Genomic DNA, 13,894 nt, shown 5'->3' on the forward strand with positions numbered 1-13,894 from the left:
TTTTACAGTGAGAGTTATGCCATATAGTTTTAACCACAACAAAAGGGGTAAAAGATGAGGGGTGCAGTGAAGGAAGGAAGAAGTGTGTTGGACCGTTACTAGTCGTATGGGACTGCTGAGCTTGGGGAGATGCTGGGAGTAGATACTGAAGCATAACAGCCTTCCTTATTTAACCCTCGCATTACTCACTGTTGGTCTGATTCCATTTTGTAAGATAAAATTGTGATCCTTATCTGTCATTCTGCGGGGTCCTCGTGTGTGATAGAAGACGGGGACAGTGTTCTCATCCCTAATTATTCATCTGACGTATCTCCGCCGCCTTCCTTAGAACCTTTGTCTCTTGCCTCTGCCTCGGTTTTCGCTTTCCGTCTCTTGGATCCGGCAATCATATCCCTAATAGAAGGATTAAATGGCCGTTATAATGTCAACTTCAAGCCAAATTTCTTTACCTTTTCTTGATCGCGGCTTGGCGGCCTATTCTACGAGCCGCGTTGACCACTTCAGCCCGCGCCACTTTTCCCATCTGCCTTCGCTTGAGCTTGGAAGGTTTAGGTAGTTTCGTTATCCACTCTGGCACTGGAGAACCAGATTGCAATAATACGTTTGCAATACTTATCAGGATTGAAATCAGTCGGGTTTTCGTATTACTTCAAAAGAGATCCCCACGATTTTAGATACGGCGCATCTTCGTCAGTGAAGAAGGTTACCGCTTTCCCTTCTCTGCCAGCTCGTCCAGTTCGACCTAGAAGGGATTAGGAATATGATTGCAGCCGGACAGACCGACGTACCTATCCGATGTATATAACTCTGCACACTGGTAGGAAAATCGTAGTTGATGACTTCACGAACTCCTTTGAAGTCCATTCCACGGGCCATGACTTCGGTCGATACCATTACCCAGCTTTGGCCTTGCCGCATACGGGTGATGGCATCTTCACGCTCCTTGTCTGACATTCCGGCATGAAGACAGTCGACGTTTGGTACACTATTGAGGACTAGTTCTTCTGCAAGTGAAGTCGCTCGGGGCTGTGTCGACGTAAAGATCAAAACGGGAGGGTTGTATGGTTGAGCAAGATAGGTTAGAAGACTGGGTAGCTTGGAGGGATCATCGGCAACGTATGTGAGAGATTGTGCAATTAGAGGAAGTGGCGTGTCCCTGCGGAGGAATCTGAGTTTGTTACTGACATTGAAACTAAAGCCGATGCACATACTTAAGACCCACGACTATCCTGACGGGGTTGTGAAGCATTTCCATGGCGGTTTTTTCAGCACCAGCAGGAAGCGTCGCACTAAAGACTGCCTTTTGCAAGTTTGAGTGAGTACAAGCGGCGACAATTTCTTGAATTTGCGGCAAAAACTCTGCATCTAGCATTCGATCGGCTTCGTCGAGAATAAGAAAACGGACACTGGAAATGCCGGTATTATTCTTCAATTTGAATGGAAGGCGAACAGAGAAGCGTACTTGTTTAGCTCCATGCTTCCAGATTTCAGGGAGGATACCAATCGTAATGGGGTACTAATGATGATATCTGCAGCAAAAAGATTTCAGCTACGAAACTTTATGGTTAGCGCGTTTAGACGCACCGACTTTGTCCCTAGCGCGCTTGTCGGATAGCGTGTTCGCGGTTGCTTTGCTGAACAGGATGACTCGCCATTTTCGTCCATGGCATAACTTCAGGCATTCGTTGTGAATCTGATGCGCTAATTCTTTTGTCGGAGCAAGAACAACAGCTCTGACTCCGAAACCATATTCTTCATTTTCCGTAGCAGATATTGGTGCACCAAGAGAGGATATCACAGGGAGAAGGTATGATAATGTTTTTCCGGTTCCGGTCGGCGATATGGCAGCAAGATCTCGAGACTGTTACCTTCATGTTGCATATCAATGCAGTAGATTCCAGTATAGAATACGTACCTCGAGTAATATTGGCATTCCGTGAGCTTGTATACCAGTGGGCTCTATAAAACCACTTTTTGTCAGATTGACCTCAAGAAGGGAAGGTATATTGTAGCGTTCTGCCAGTTGTTCGAAGCTATCGGCAGGCTCTGGTACATCTTCTCCTTTGCTTGTAACACGATGCCGATGTATTGGTGATTTCGAGACATTGCTGGGTTGCGTAGGCTCTTCGTCGTCATTGCCTTCCTCAATGGCATCTTCAACTTTCCGCTTCTTGGTTTGCCTCCCGTCAGAGGCAACATTGGTCTTGCGCTTTCCGGTTCCTCCTTGCGCATACTTGAAGAAATCAAGCTCAGTGGGAAGCGGCGAGTTTCCTTCTTTCCTTGAAGAACTGGATGCTGTCTTGGACTGATTGACCATTGAGCGACATGAGGAATCTGCAAGATTAAGGAAACGCACGTTGAACCTTTGCACATCATTTTGAAAACGCTTCTTGTTGAACTGTGCGCCGCCTCTAGACAACAACTGGAAAGCCTCCATGAAGGATGGTGGAAAGAGAATGAGAACAAAAAAATAGATTAGATAAGAGATGTAGATTAGATCTTCAATGATTTTCCAAGTTGATGTTCCCACGCACACGCATCCCAGCCCGGTGACTCTGGTTTGCTACGGCCCGCAGGAGGGACTCTCTATTCTACTATGTCATGCAGGAACTTGCAAGTGTGTTCTTGGCCGGATGAGAGCGAGATTCGCATCGCTCTCATTAGAACCACATGCGACAACGGGCCGATAGACAGTCAGACGGCTAAACACTGGGGGCATATGCCCACCCGCGACATTGTTGCACTTTCCGATGTTATTGCTGGGCATCTTCTCGTGATATATATGCTTCTCTCCGGCATTCACGCGCCGTATTGACCCCCTCAATGATTAAACATAAAAGGGGCATTCTTAGGATCTGCCGCTCTGTGTCTCCACCCTAACGATGAAGACTTGGCTTCTGCCCGTGTTCTCTCTTTTTTCCCTTTTCACTGCGCGCGCAGCGGTTATTGTCCCTGGTGCCACATGGACTGATACTTCTGGAGCGGTCATACAGGCGCACGGAGGCGGATTTTTGAAAGTTGGTTACATGTCCATCCCAAAGTAGCCATCTCATTGAGACCATGCATATCAGGTCGGATCTACATACTACTGGTTTGGAGAGGACAAGTCTCACAACAGTGCTTTGTTCAAAGCAGTGTCATGCTACACGGTTACATGATTCCATCCGTTGTTTGGTCCATGGAACTAACAGAAAATAGTCTAGTGATCTTATGACGTGGTCCCGTCAAAATGATGCTCTTTCTCCCATATCCGGTACGGATATATCGACTTCGAATATAGTTGAACGTCCAAAAGGTCTGCTGTATCGATACTATCCTTGATCTCTGCTCACTACCAGTACTAGTCATCTATAATGCCCAGGTATCGTACACGCTAGTTTTGTTCGTAGCGTTCCTTCTCGCTGACCCCGTATTAAGAACTCCGAATATGTTATGTGGTTCCACTCTGATTCGTCTAAGTGATTACACCCCTTCGAATTTCAGACACGAGCACTCCCTGATTTGAACCAGTTACGGCGCCGCCATGGTCGGCGTCGCAACCGCTACCACACCGTGTGGCCCTTATACGTACAGATCAAGCTGGAAACCGCTCGGAGCCGATTCTAGGGACATGGGACTGTTCGTCGACGGTATGTCTCGTGTTCCTTCTGATAAATTTATCCTAATCATAATCAGATAATTGTATGTGTCTTGAAGGCGCAACTGAATCTTGAACTGATTTTTATGTATCAGCGACTGCCTATCTGCTATATGCATCGGATAACAATCAGAATTTCAAGATCTCCCGGTTGACTACCGATTATCACAATGTGTCTGCACAAGTTAGCGTCCTTTCTGGTATGCATGACTCAGGCTACTCCATCATTTTGACTTGCTTAAAACTCCTTATCGGATAGGTTCTACTCTGGAGTCTCCTGGTATCATCAAGCGCAACGGAGTATAGTTTGTTTTGATCGTCTCTACGAAGACTCATAGTTGACAGGTATATTATCTTTTTGCCTCTCACACGTCTGGATGGGCTCCCAACCCGAACAAATATTTTTCTGCAACGGTGAGTTCCTCTATTCTTATCATCGACTAAAGAGTGCTTCTCACTACTTGGCATTATAAAAGTCATTGTCAGGGCCATGGTCATCCCAGGCTGATATAGCACCTCAAGCTGTTCGAACATACTTTTCACAGAACGCGTATGACTTTCCTTTGGGATCGGATGCGATATACATGGGCGACCGATGGAGGCCATCCTTGCTTGGAAGCAGTCGTTATATGTGGTTCCCATTATCGTGGTCGTCTGGATCTCCACAAATAGTCGCTGCGGACGTTTGGAGTGTGAATCTTGCTGCAGGTGTGCTCGCAGTGAATCCTTATGGATATATAACGACGCTGAATTTGCGTTAGGAACTTACACTGTAGCTACTGGCACAACTTACGAGGCTGAAGCCGGAACTAGAAGTGGAGCTGCCACACTAATTAGTGATTCAGCTTTTTCTGCGGGTGGTGGAGTGGGGTGGCTGGGTTCGTTAGATCCTAACCTTCCATTCCACGTTTCTGTCTGATCCTTTCAACATGGTCTCAAGGTAATGGTGGGACGGTCACTATCAACAATGTCCAGGGAACCGGCTCTCCTCAATGGATCTCTTTGTATTATGCCAATGGTAATGCCTTCACCAATCTATGATGTTATTACTAACATTTGGATAGGCGATAGTTCGTGGCGCAATGTTACTGTCAGGTCGGATTTTCTGTTTCTCCTACGCAGGCAATCTCGTTGATGCAAGTACATTGTGACCAGTGTTAATGGCGGCACGGGCGTTTATGTGGATCAGCCAGATACAGGCGGCGGACATGTCATTTTGTCTGTCCCCGTCCAACTCACCCTCCGAAGTGGTGTGAATTCGTTGACCTTTGGTTCTGGTCAAATCAGTCAGTGCCTGTGAACTATTCAGTATATGCACAGTACTAACGAATAGGTGATAGACTATGCAGGAGACTTGGATAAGATTATTGTGTATACAGCAACGTAGTTTTTTGGTAGCTTCGGTTTTGTTTTAGCACAACAACGTTTTACGTTATCATTACAGAGGTGAATAACATTATGAATTGGGGTACGACAGGCCTTAAACTATCTACGGTAAATAAGTCATATTTTGTCTATATACGTCTAGGGTGAATATGTGCGACGGAAGGATAGTATGAATTACGCGTGTTATGCTTTCCGTACAAGCCAAGGAGTGTGTTATGATGCAAGCGTGCTCCATCCTTTTTTCAGTTGCTAGATAACGAGTTCAGTACGAGTTATCGTCCTAACAGAAGAACCTGTACCTCGAAGAAAACGAAGAGCAAGACGGTATTGGGTCCGAGACGAATAAATGCAGGAGTCCAGCCCATAAATAGAAACCTTGGCCCTTCGTTCCGAAGAGAAGTTGTCAATACATGAAGGAACGTGTCTCCGGAAGACTGGTACAGAAAATATGAGTTCAGTACTTTATCAAAAATGTATAACATACGGATGACATAATGCGTGATCGTATAACATCAGCAGGGGAACAGACGGCTTCACCAGCAGGTGTTAGAAATACAATCAGCGTCAAAGCAAGTGTACATACTGGTGGCAAATGTGCCTGCAAGGATACTAGCTGCAACATGGACTCCGAGGTTGTCTTGGAATTGATAACTTGTCATAGGTATGGGGTGCCGCAACAAGGATGTCTTGAAAAAATCATATCTGTTACGAGTAGGTCAATGTAGACTGAGCCTGTTAGAGGTGACGACAACTTACGACCACACCTGAGATGACTAGTGGGGAAAATAGAATTACAAACGTCTCAAGTCAAGGGAAATAACACGTACGTTCATAAGTACTGCCCTCGTCTAAAAGTAAATTCGTCAGCGAGCGGCTTCGATGGACATAGGAAGGACGAAACTGTGTTAGTACCCAATCCTCTTGTCAGTCCTTTGAGGCCTTCTTCCTTCACAAGTCTGACTAGTCCACTGAGTGCATTGGAATAACCATAACGTTTCTCCGGCGGCTTAGTGATATCGCTAGTCATTCGAACGAATAATATATCTGACAATCATCAGTTACATTCGACACTGGGACGGAAAGCACGCAACCCGCTGGATTTCCCGAGATACCACCGAGAGCGCCGGCGACAGTAGCAGCCATGAGGAGCTGTATCGTAGAGGGACGGCCGTTCTTTGATAGACGACGTTTGAAATCTTCATAGGCTCCGATGCGCACCATAGAATAGGTCATTTGCCGAAGTAGTGAAGCAGTCAAGCCTTGGTACATGCTACGAATACCATGACTAGCGACATTGGCGCGTATTACGGAAAATGCAGAAGGACGTTTGGACCCAGCTTCGTTGATCGTTGTCTGCATTCGCCTTGAATTCGAAGATGAACGACGATTGCAGTATTACAGAGTTGGAAAGAACGCACACTTTCGTAACATCCAAGGGATGGGTGCAGCTGGCGGCCACTGATAAAAACAGCATTAGCAGGATTCAGACGACATGAAGATTTCACGCACTGGACGCGGCAACACCTGACATTCAGAGAAAACATTTGAACCATCAGTTGCCAGATCCTCACAAAATACAGAAACCGTATGTACCTCCAAGCCTAAGCAAAGCAGAGTCAGCATCCTGACCGCGCAGAAACGGAACAGCCGTACACTTACCAGAATGGATAACTGTTGGCCATGGGGAGAAAGCGGTAGAATGAACTAAGCAGAAACGACTCGCGCAGGAATATCTCGCGAATGGAGACCTGTCCGTTCCTGCCCGACGAAGCTGGGGCCTGCCTTCAAGGGTATTCGTATTGGTACTGGCACACTGTCCTAGTATGGAATGACCGAGCCCATCATCTACTACTCAGGGTCGCGCACTTTTTTCGGCAACGGCCCGTCGGAGCCCTTCGGCCGAACCAATCACATTGGGCTCAATTTCCAAATTTCCTCCATTCACAACACCAGTGGTCCACATTCTATTTGATAGTTGGAAACAATGAAAAAACACTCAAGAGCCTATAGCTTCGTGTCCTGGACGATATCACAAATCATTTAACTTACAAATAGTCGCATGTATGACAGCTCAAAATGTAGTGGACGTCATTGATCATATACATCCTGCTACAGCTCTGCTTATTTGTGTGTACTAGTCTAAACAGCTTTTGCCTTGACCAACCCTGGAAGGAAGAGAACACACGCATCAGCAAGCGAGAAACTGAAACGAGTAAGTGCATGTTGAAATGAACTCACTCTCGATCTCTGCAACGGCCTCAGTCAAAACATCCTTTTGTACCTTGGGATCGCTGATGCTCTTCATCACGTTGTCAATGACTGTCTTGGTCAACTCTGCTTGCTCGCTCTCCTTCTGTTGCTGCTCATATCTGACCCACGAGTCCAACACCGACTTAAGCTCGGCAGCGAGTACAGTTTGTTGTTTGAGAGCAAAGGTGGATGCTTCCAGTGTCACAGTTTCCTGGAAGAAAAATACGTAAACACACAAGTATTCATGTTCAGATAGGAACACACCTTTGACAGTGAAAAGAGGCCTTGCGTAAGCTGCACGACGTCCTTCATTTGGCCAACGGAGTCGATACGCTCCTTGACGGCCTGCGTATGCTCGGCCCGCGCACTGTCCAAAACTTTCTTGATACGACTAATGTGTCCCTCTGCCCAGTTCACATAGGGCTCTTTGATGGCCTAAAATTCACGATGCCGTTACGATCCTGTTGCGACGTAGAAAAAAGTCCCGTACCTTTACCAAGAACGTGAAGAAAATGGCAGATCCCACAAGTAGCACAGTTTCCTCATTAACGACATAAAGCTCCTGCGAGATTGCTGCAGCCGTCAAACCGGTACCTAGAATGGCCGTACCAGTCTTCGTGAGCAGACCGGGCGCGGAAGGGAGCTTGTTGATGATTTCGCTCGCTTTCGCATCTGGGTCTTTGGGTGGCTGAGTCGCGAGTGACCGGGATGCAGTAGGAATAGATGAAATGATACGGGGATGGGGGCGGGCCAGAGCGCGAAGAGCTAGACGGGATGCCATGGCCATGACGGTGAATGTTAGCGCAGAGTAATGAAGGGAGTTCCCGGAAGGGATGCTTTGGCGCTGTTTGGACTGAAAGCCCATAGACAGAACTGTCGGACTTAACCTGAATACTACTACTTGAGCTCTTATTCACCACCATCATCAGAATGATTGCTTAATGTCTATGCATTCTGTGGTAAACGGGAGAAAGCGGCGCAAAATATACCGCGTGTGCCCAGGCGCTTATTCCGGATCCAAACGTGACCGTGGACTCGTGTTTTAAGCTTCTTGCTATCGATGGATGCAAAGCAGGACATAGGGGGGACTCTTCTAGCCACTGCCCACATCAATCATGGAACCGTTCAGTGGAATAGTACACAATGGCGGCGTTCCAAAAGATACGATTCACCTGCCTCTCGAAGAGATGTCTGCCAAGGTCCTGATTCTTGATGGTTTGTACAGCTTTATCGGTATTTATGAGCATTTATTAATCTTCAGCAGTGAGCAGCAGAGTGACCCTAAGCCAAACCTACGTCAACCCTTCAGACCATCCTACCAGTAAGGCACGGTATTACTTCCCCGTACCCGCCAGTGCCGCAATATGCTCCTTCGAAATGCGAACATCCAGGGGCCAGGTTATCACTGGTATCGCGAAAGAGAAGTTACAGGCTCGCGAAGAGCATGAACAAGCAGTTGCCAGCGGGCGTTCTACTGCATTGGTGGAATGGGTCTCAGACGATAGTACGGTAACACAAGCGATGAAATATTAACTGACGTTGACTGTTCGCTTAGTCTTCACGATATCCATCGGTTCCATTCTACCAAGGGAGACGGCCGTAATTAAATTGGTTGTATGTATTCACCTTGACCGCGTGGGGTTGTGTGGGCTGATCGTCGCATGCAGTTTGTTATGAGTCTCATGAACGATTCCCGCGAAGATTCGATCCGCTTCCAACTCCCCATGTGTGTTGGTGAAAGATATGGGCTGCTACCTCCAGACCTGGTCTCTGCAGCGACAGCTTCCGCAACCACACGCATTCGTGTCAAAGTTGACGTTCAGACCAGTGGTGAGATCCGACAAATCGTTAGCCCAACGCATCCGGATGAAATTTCCGAGACGAAGTATGTTAGCGATCGCGGTCGTCCATCTCGTCGTAGGTCAACGGTCAGGTTCCGCTCCAAGACGTTTCTTTCAAAGGATTTTGTCCTCATCGTACAAGCAGATAAGCTTGATGCGCCACGCTGCTTCGCTGAGGTTAGTCGAGGTCGCGGCAGACGGCAGAGTGACACCCTTGCTCTGCAGTTCGCGATAGTACCCAAATTCAATTTACCTCCCATCAGTGCTCAGGAATATCTATTTCTCGTGGATAGGAGTGGCAGTATGGAGAACGAACGAATTGCAACCGCAAAGGATACGTTGGCATTGCTGTTGAGGGTTCTCCCGCCGCAGGGCACAACATTTAATATTATGAGCTTTGGTAGCAGCGTCGATGGATTATGGGCCATAAGTCAGGCTTATAGTCAACGTACACTTGACGATGCCGTAAGTTCTAATCTCTTCCGAATTGTAATGATCTCAGTTATCTTGCTTTACAGACGACACACATTGACAGAATGGATGCCAACTATGGGGGCACGGAGATTCGTCAAGCTTTGAAATTCACCTTGGAGTCCCGCCAGCGTCAGTACCCAACTGCAATCTTTGTTCTGACAGATGGAGAGGTTTGTCGTGTTTGACCATGTTAGTATCTGGGCACTGACAATATCTTGTAGGCCTATGACATCGATGAAACAATGCAGTTGATTCGTGACACCGTCCAAAGCTCTCCTTCTCCGCTCCGAGTGTATACTCTAGGAATAGGGTCAACTGTTTCCTCTGCAATGTGCGAAGGCATCGCTCGAGCCGGTAACGGTGTGTGCCTGTTTGCAACAGCGGCGGAGGACATCATGGGGAAATGTGCGCGTCTCGTTCGGGCGGGTCGATCATCGTTGGTACAAGACGTTGAAATAGATTGGGGCATTCCGGACCAGCCGTCAGCATCCCCTGTATCTGTCAATTTTTCTACGCTGGATGCACATTCAGTGGTCCTACGCCCTCCGCCCATGCTTCAACAGGCACCCACCGTTATCAGCAATATACACGCCGGAGTCCGTCTTGTCGTTTACGCTATCATACAAGTTAAAGGGGCTGTCGCTCCTAGAGTAGTGACCCTTCGTGGGCGCAGGCACGATACCAGTGAACCATTTGAGCTTTCAGTTCCCATACGTCTCGTTCAGCTTGTCGATCCCGATCAGGGACATCCCATGGTGCATACTCTAGCTGCTTGGTGGTTGATTCAAGAGCACGAAGCTGAAATTGCACCACTTCCCATTCCGTTCGACCGAAATGTTTCTGACTCGGACATACGAAAAGCCGCCATCATCAGACTTGGAACGGACTATCAGCTTACCAGCCGACACACATCCTTTGTCGCTGTTGATCCTGATAACGAGAGACCTCGACGAGACTCTTCTGACCGAACCGTTGCTAACAATGCGCGTACCGCAACTGATGGTAGGATATCCAATGTTCAAAATTTATCGTCTGGAATCACGAATATTCTTTCTGGTTTTTGGAATGCTCTTTCGAGTTCTACACCTAGAAACAATCGAATTGTACCCGGCGCTTGGCCCAACGAATCGCCTTCGGTTACCTCACTCCCGAGTTCAAGGACATCCTCTAATGACCGCCCTGGTCCGTCAGAGGATGATGGGTACGAGACGTACTCAACCATGAGCTCTCTCGAAAGTTCGAGCTCAGAGTGGTCAGAATGGAGTGATATTCCACCAATGTCTGAAGAGGATGCGCGCCTCCAGCGAAGCCCGTCTCCGCAGTATGAGCACGTGAGCTTGGCTTCGGAAGCAGAACACCATAATATTCTGCGTCCTAAACATCCTGCACCTCCACCAGATGCACCTCCCCTCGTACCACCGAACGTTATTGACCTGATGCGGTTGCAGCAGTGTGATGGATCTTTCAGGCTGGATGATCCTTTCCGGAAAATACTTGGGGAACGCGCCGTTCGCGAAGTGGAGTTGTCACCAATCGATGAAAAGACATGGGCGACGGTGTTGTATGTTGCCTTTTTGATGAAACACATGGACGACCAGAAAGAGCTACGGGATGATCTCTTGATGAAAGCTCGTGAATTCCTGAAGGACGAACCGGATGTCGTTGGTTTGGTAGAAAGGGCGAAGAATCTTATTGCTTGAATGTTTAACGTAGCACATAGGTCCCACTGTACAATTACTTTGATTTTAAATAGGTATGCGCCCTCAAAATTTACGACGACGATTGATCAAAAGCAAATCAAGGGGCATGTGGTCCGTGCGTCGCCGCATGGCTGTGTTTGGCACTGCTTAGCTAACTAGTGCACGACGTTTCCAACCTTCCTTGTCTCGTCTCTTCATCACCTTTTCTCCTTGCTTTATCAACTTCCATAACAACATGAGTGCTAACGATAACGAAGACCTTATCGACTACGAAGATGAGCATGACATTGTTCCCAATGGCTCAGCGGCAGCGGCAGCCACCAACGGGGCAGCCACAGGTGGTGCAGGAGCTGATGGAGACGACAAGAAAAACTTTTCTGGCATCCATTCTACAGGGTTCAGGTAAGCTACATCTTTTCTTACTGAGAAGAGATTCTTTTCATGCTTAATCACACTTTTTGCGTAGAGACTTCTTGCTGAAGCCTGAACTTCTTCGTGCCATCAGTGACCTTGGTTTCGAGCACCCCTCAGAGGGTACGTGAATCTACCTGAAATGCAGTCTTTTTTACTGACATTTTCAACCACAGTACAACAAGAGTGTATTCCTCAGGCAGTCCTTGGAATGGATGTCTTGTGTCAAGCCAAATCTGGCCACGGCAAAACGGCTGTTTTCGTCCTTGCCACCCTCCAGCAACTGGAAGCTGTCAACGGACAAATCTCAGTTCTCGTTCTGTGCCACACCCGTGAACTTGCCTTCCAGATTAAAAACGAATACACCCGGTTCGCCAAGTACATGCCCGAAGTTCGAGTCAGCACTTTCTATGGCGGCACTCCAGTTTCCAAAGACGCCGAGACCCTTCGCGACAAGAACAAGTGCCCTCACATCGTCGTTGCCACCCCTGGTCGTTTGAATGCCCTTGCGAGGGATAAAGTGTTGGATGCTAAAAACGTGAAGCACTTCGTCTTGGACGAGTGTGATAAAATGCTGGAACAGCTTGGTTAGTCATACGAATTTCGGACCCACATCATCCATCATCCTTTTGTCTCGTCTTTGCCGAGCACCTTAATGGGCATGGCTTCGACCTTCGTTGGCGCACATGGGACTTGTCCCCTACCTTCGATCCCGAGTAGCTATGGGCAGGATTCGGGAATAGTCGTTGACTAGTTGAGGGTTGTGCGAATTCTGGTTCGCCGAGATAAAGAGAGTCAGAGGAGGTTTCGATCGAGCACTCGAGGATGTCGCCGTTACCGAAGAGTCTGGGCGCCTTTTTCTTTTCGATTCCTTTTTTCGTTTGCACACCGTATGGACCATTTCATCTAATTGCGACACCACCCATTAGACATGCGACGAGACGTCCAAGAAATTTTCCGAGCTACGCCTCACCACAAGCAAGTCATGATGTTCAGCGCGACACTGGCGAAGGAGATACGGGTCACTTGCAAAAAATTCATGGCGAACGTAAGCCTCATTTCTCTGCGTAATCGCGATTATTGATTAGTTTGTTCTAGCCCCTTGAAATTTTTGTTGATGACGAGACAAAACTTACCCTGCATGGTTTACAACAGCATTACGTCAAATTGGAGGAGAGTGGGAAGAACAGGAAGTTGAACGACTTGCTGGATACGTTAGAATTCAACCAAGCGAGTACATCATTTGTTATTGACATCCCCTTGTCTAATATTTTTTAGGTTGTCATTTTCGTGAAGTCTGTTGCCCGTGCAATCGAGCTTGACAAACTGCTTGTGTCGTGCAATTTTCCTAGCATCAGTATCCATTCTGGTCTTCAGCAGGAGGAGCGGTTAGTGGCTTTCACCTTCATCTTTAATAGCCGCATCAATGAAATTGCAGCATCAACCGATACTCCGCTTTCAAAGCATTCGAGAAGCGCATTCTTGTCGCTACTGACATCTTTGGTCGTGGTATAGATGTTGAGCGAGTAAACATCGTCGTCAATTACGATTGTCCACCTGATGCCGACAGTTATTTGCATCGTGTTGGGTACGTGTCATATTGTCAGATCAAGTGGATGACACTGACGTGAGGTTCTAGCCGTGCTGGTCGGTTTGGGACTAAGGGTCTTGCTGTTTCGTTTGTTTCTTCCGACAGTGATCAGCAGGTGTTGGAATCCATACAGTCAAGGTTTGAGGTGGCTATACCTGAGTTGCCAGACCACATTGACCCCGCTAGCTATAGTGAGTGCTTTCGATAAACGGAACCTCCTACATTTGCTGACTGCCGACTGCTCTTAGTGACATCTTAGGGTGATTATGTTTGTATTCTTGTTATCCTTTTGTCTACTTTGTCCTTCGGTACTTTTTTTTTCGCTGTAAAACTACTCTAAATGTTTCACGAATAAACACTTCTCTCCAGTAGAGTATAACGCGAACATTTATTGACCGAAAGGTACCAAGTAAGAAGTTAGAACTGCGCCTAAGGATTAAGGTTATAATGACGTACGGTGAATGTCAATATTGCCATATTTGCCCCGTAACGGTATTTGGACCTGGCTAGACCTCGCTGACTCTGCATCGTACTGTTGTGTGCTCGCCAGTCAGAGCAGCTTTTCTTGCCTTCGTACACGACCAATCACGATTTTGTCCGACTT

General features: G+C 47.4%; 6 protein-coding genes across 6 annotated transcripts; 3 read left to right on the top strand and 3 right to left on the bottom strand.

Moving 5' to 3' along the window:
- Positions 1-293: 293 nt before the first annotated feature.
- EV420DRAFT_1261194 (P-loop containing nucleoside triphosphate hydrolase protein) lies at positions 294-2,437 on the bottom strand (the record flags this gene model as incomplete). Its single annotated transcript, XM_060467053.1, has 8 exons — positions 294-393; positions 450-611; positions 667-742; positions 789-1,156; positions 1,212-1,406; positions 1,463-1,529; positions 1,585-1,861; positions 1,916-2,437. The coding sequence occupies 8 exons, from the start codon at positions 2,435-2,437 to the stop codon at positions 294-296; spliced, it is 1,767 nt and encodes a 588-aa protein (XP_060337203.1).
- A 445-nt stretch (positions 2,438-2,882) lies between these two features.
- EV420DRAFT_1710741 (galactan 1,3-beta-galactosidase) lies at positions 2,883-5,272 on the top strand (the record flags this gene model as incomplete). The annotated part of the gene is made up of 16 exons (XM_060479615.1): positions 2,883-3,017; positions 3,072-3,149; positions 3,199-3,295; positions 3,345-3,361; positions 3,418-3,458; positions 3,511-3,629; positions 3,676-3,681; positions 3,733-3,837; positions 3,897-3,937; positions 3,983-4,051; positions 4,114-4,345; positions 4,399-4,515; positions 4,578-4,655; positions 4,702-4,732; positions 4,793-4,923; positions 4,978-5,272. The coding sequence occupies 16 exons, from the start codon at positions 2,883-2,885 to the stop codon at positions 5,022-5,024; spliced, it is 1,344 nt and encodes a 447-aa protein (XP_060337204.1). The 3' UTR covers positions 5,025-5,272.
- Positions 5,128-6,850, bottom strand: EV420DRAFT_1511336 (mitochondrial carrier domain-containing protein). The gene is made up of 12 exons (XM_060471569.1): positions 6,683-6,850; positions 6,617-6,624; positions 6,533-6,547; positions 6,442-6,481; positions 6,115-6,386; positions 5,925-6,067; positions 5,851-5,871; positions 5,780-5,796; positions 5,607-5,725; positions 5,508-5,554; positions 5,323-5,457; positions 5,128-5,272 (listed from the first exon to the last, which is right to left on the bottom strand). The coding sequence occupies exons 1-12, from the start codon at positions 6,703-6,705 to the stop codon at positions 5,237-5,239; spliced, it is 876 nt and encodes a 291-aa protein (XP_060337205.1). The 5' UTR covers positions 6,706-6,850; the 3' UTR covers positions 5,128-5,236.
- An 86-nt stretch (positions 6,851-6,936) lies between these two features.
- EV420DRAFT_1511338 (ATP synthase) lies at positions 6,937-8,105 on the bottom strand. Its single transcript, XM_060471570.1, has 4 exons — positions 7,764-8,105; positions 7,538-7,708; positions 7,262-7,484; positions 6,937-7,188 (listed from the first exon to the last, which is right to left on the bottom strand). The coding sequence occupies exons 1-4, from the start codon at positions 8,058-8,060 to the stop codon at positions 7,163-7,165; spliced, it is 717 nt and encodes a 238-aa protein (XP_060337206.1). The 5' UTR covers positions 8,061-8,105; the 3' UTR covers positions 6,937-7,162.
- Positions 8,106-8,173: 68 nt separating this feature from the next.
- EV420DRAFT_1511341 (von Willebrand factor type A domain-containing protein) lies at positions 8,174-11,387 on the top strand. The gene is made up of 6 exons (XM_060471571.1): positions 8,174-8,488; positions 8,538-8,777; positions 8,829-8,887; positions 8,941-9,579; positions 9,633-9,758; positions 9,810-11,387. Exons 1-6 carry the CDS (start codon positions 8,389-8,391, stop codon positions 11,286-11,288), a joined length of 2,643 nt encoding a protein of 880 aa, XP_060337207.1. The 5' UTR covers positions 8,174-8,388; the 3' UTR covers positions 11,289-11,387.
- A 61-nt stretch (positions 11,388-11,448) lies between these two features.
- On the top strand, positions 11,449-13,777 carry EV420DRAFT_1511346 (P-loop containing nucleoside triphosphate hydrolase protein). Its single transcript, XM_060471572.1, has 9 exons — positions 11,449-11,690; positions 11,755-11,822; positions 11,876-12,286; positions 12,629-12,747; positions 12,798-12,929; positions 12,978-13,087; positions 13,138-13,287; positions 13,339-13,481; positions 13,539-13,777. Exons 1-9 carry the CDS (start codon positions 11,524-11,526, stop codon positions 13,547-13,549), a joined length of 1,311 nt encoding a protein of 436 aa, XP_060337208.1. The 5' UTR covers positions 11,449-11,523; the 3' UTR covers positions 13,550-13,777.
- The last annotated feature ends 117 nt before the right edge of the window (positions 13,778-13,894 follow it).

This window comes from Desarmillaria tabescens (assembly GCF_030435595.1).
Source record: "Desarmillaria tabescens strain CCBAS 213 chromosome Unknown EV420scaffold_4, whole genome shotgun sequence".
Taxonomy (NCBI): Eukaryota; Fungi; Basidiomycota; class Agaricomycetes; order Agaricales; family Physalacriaceae; genus Desarmillaria; species Desarmillaria tabescens.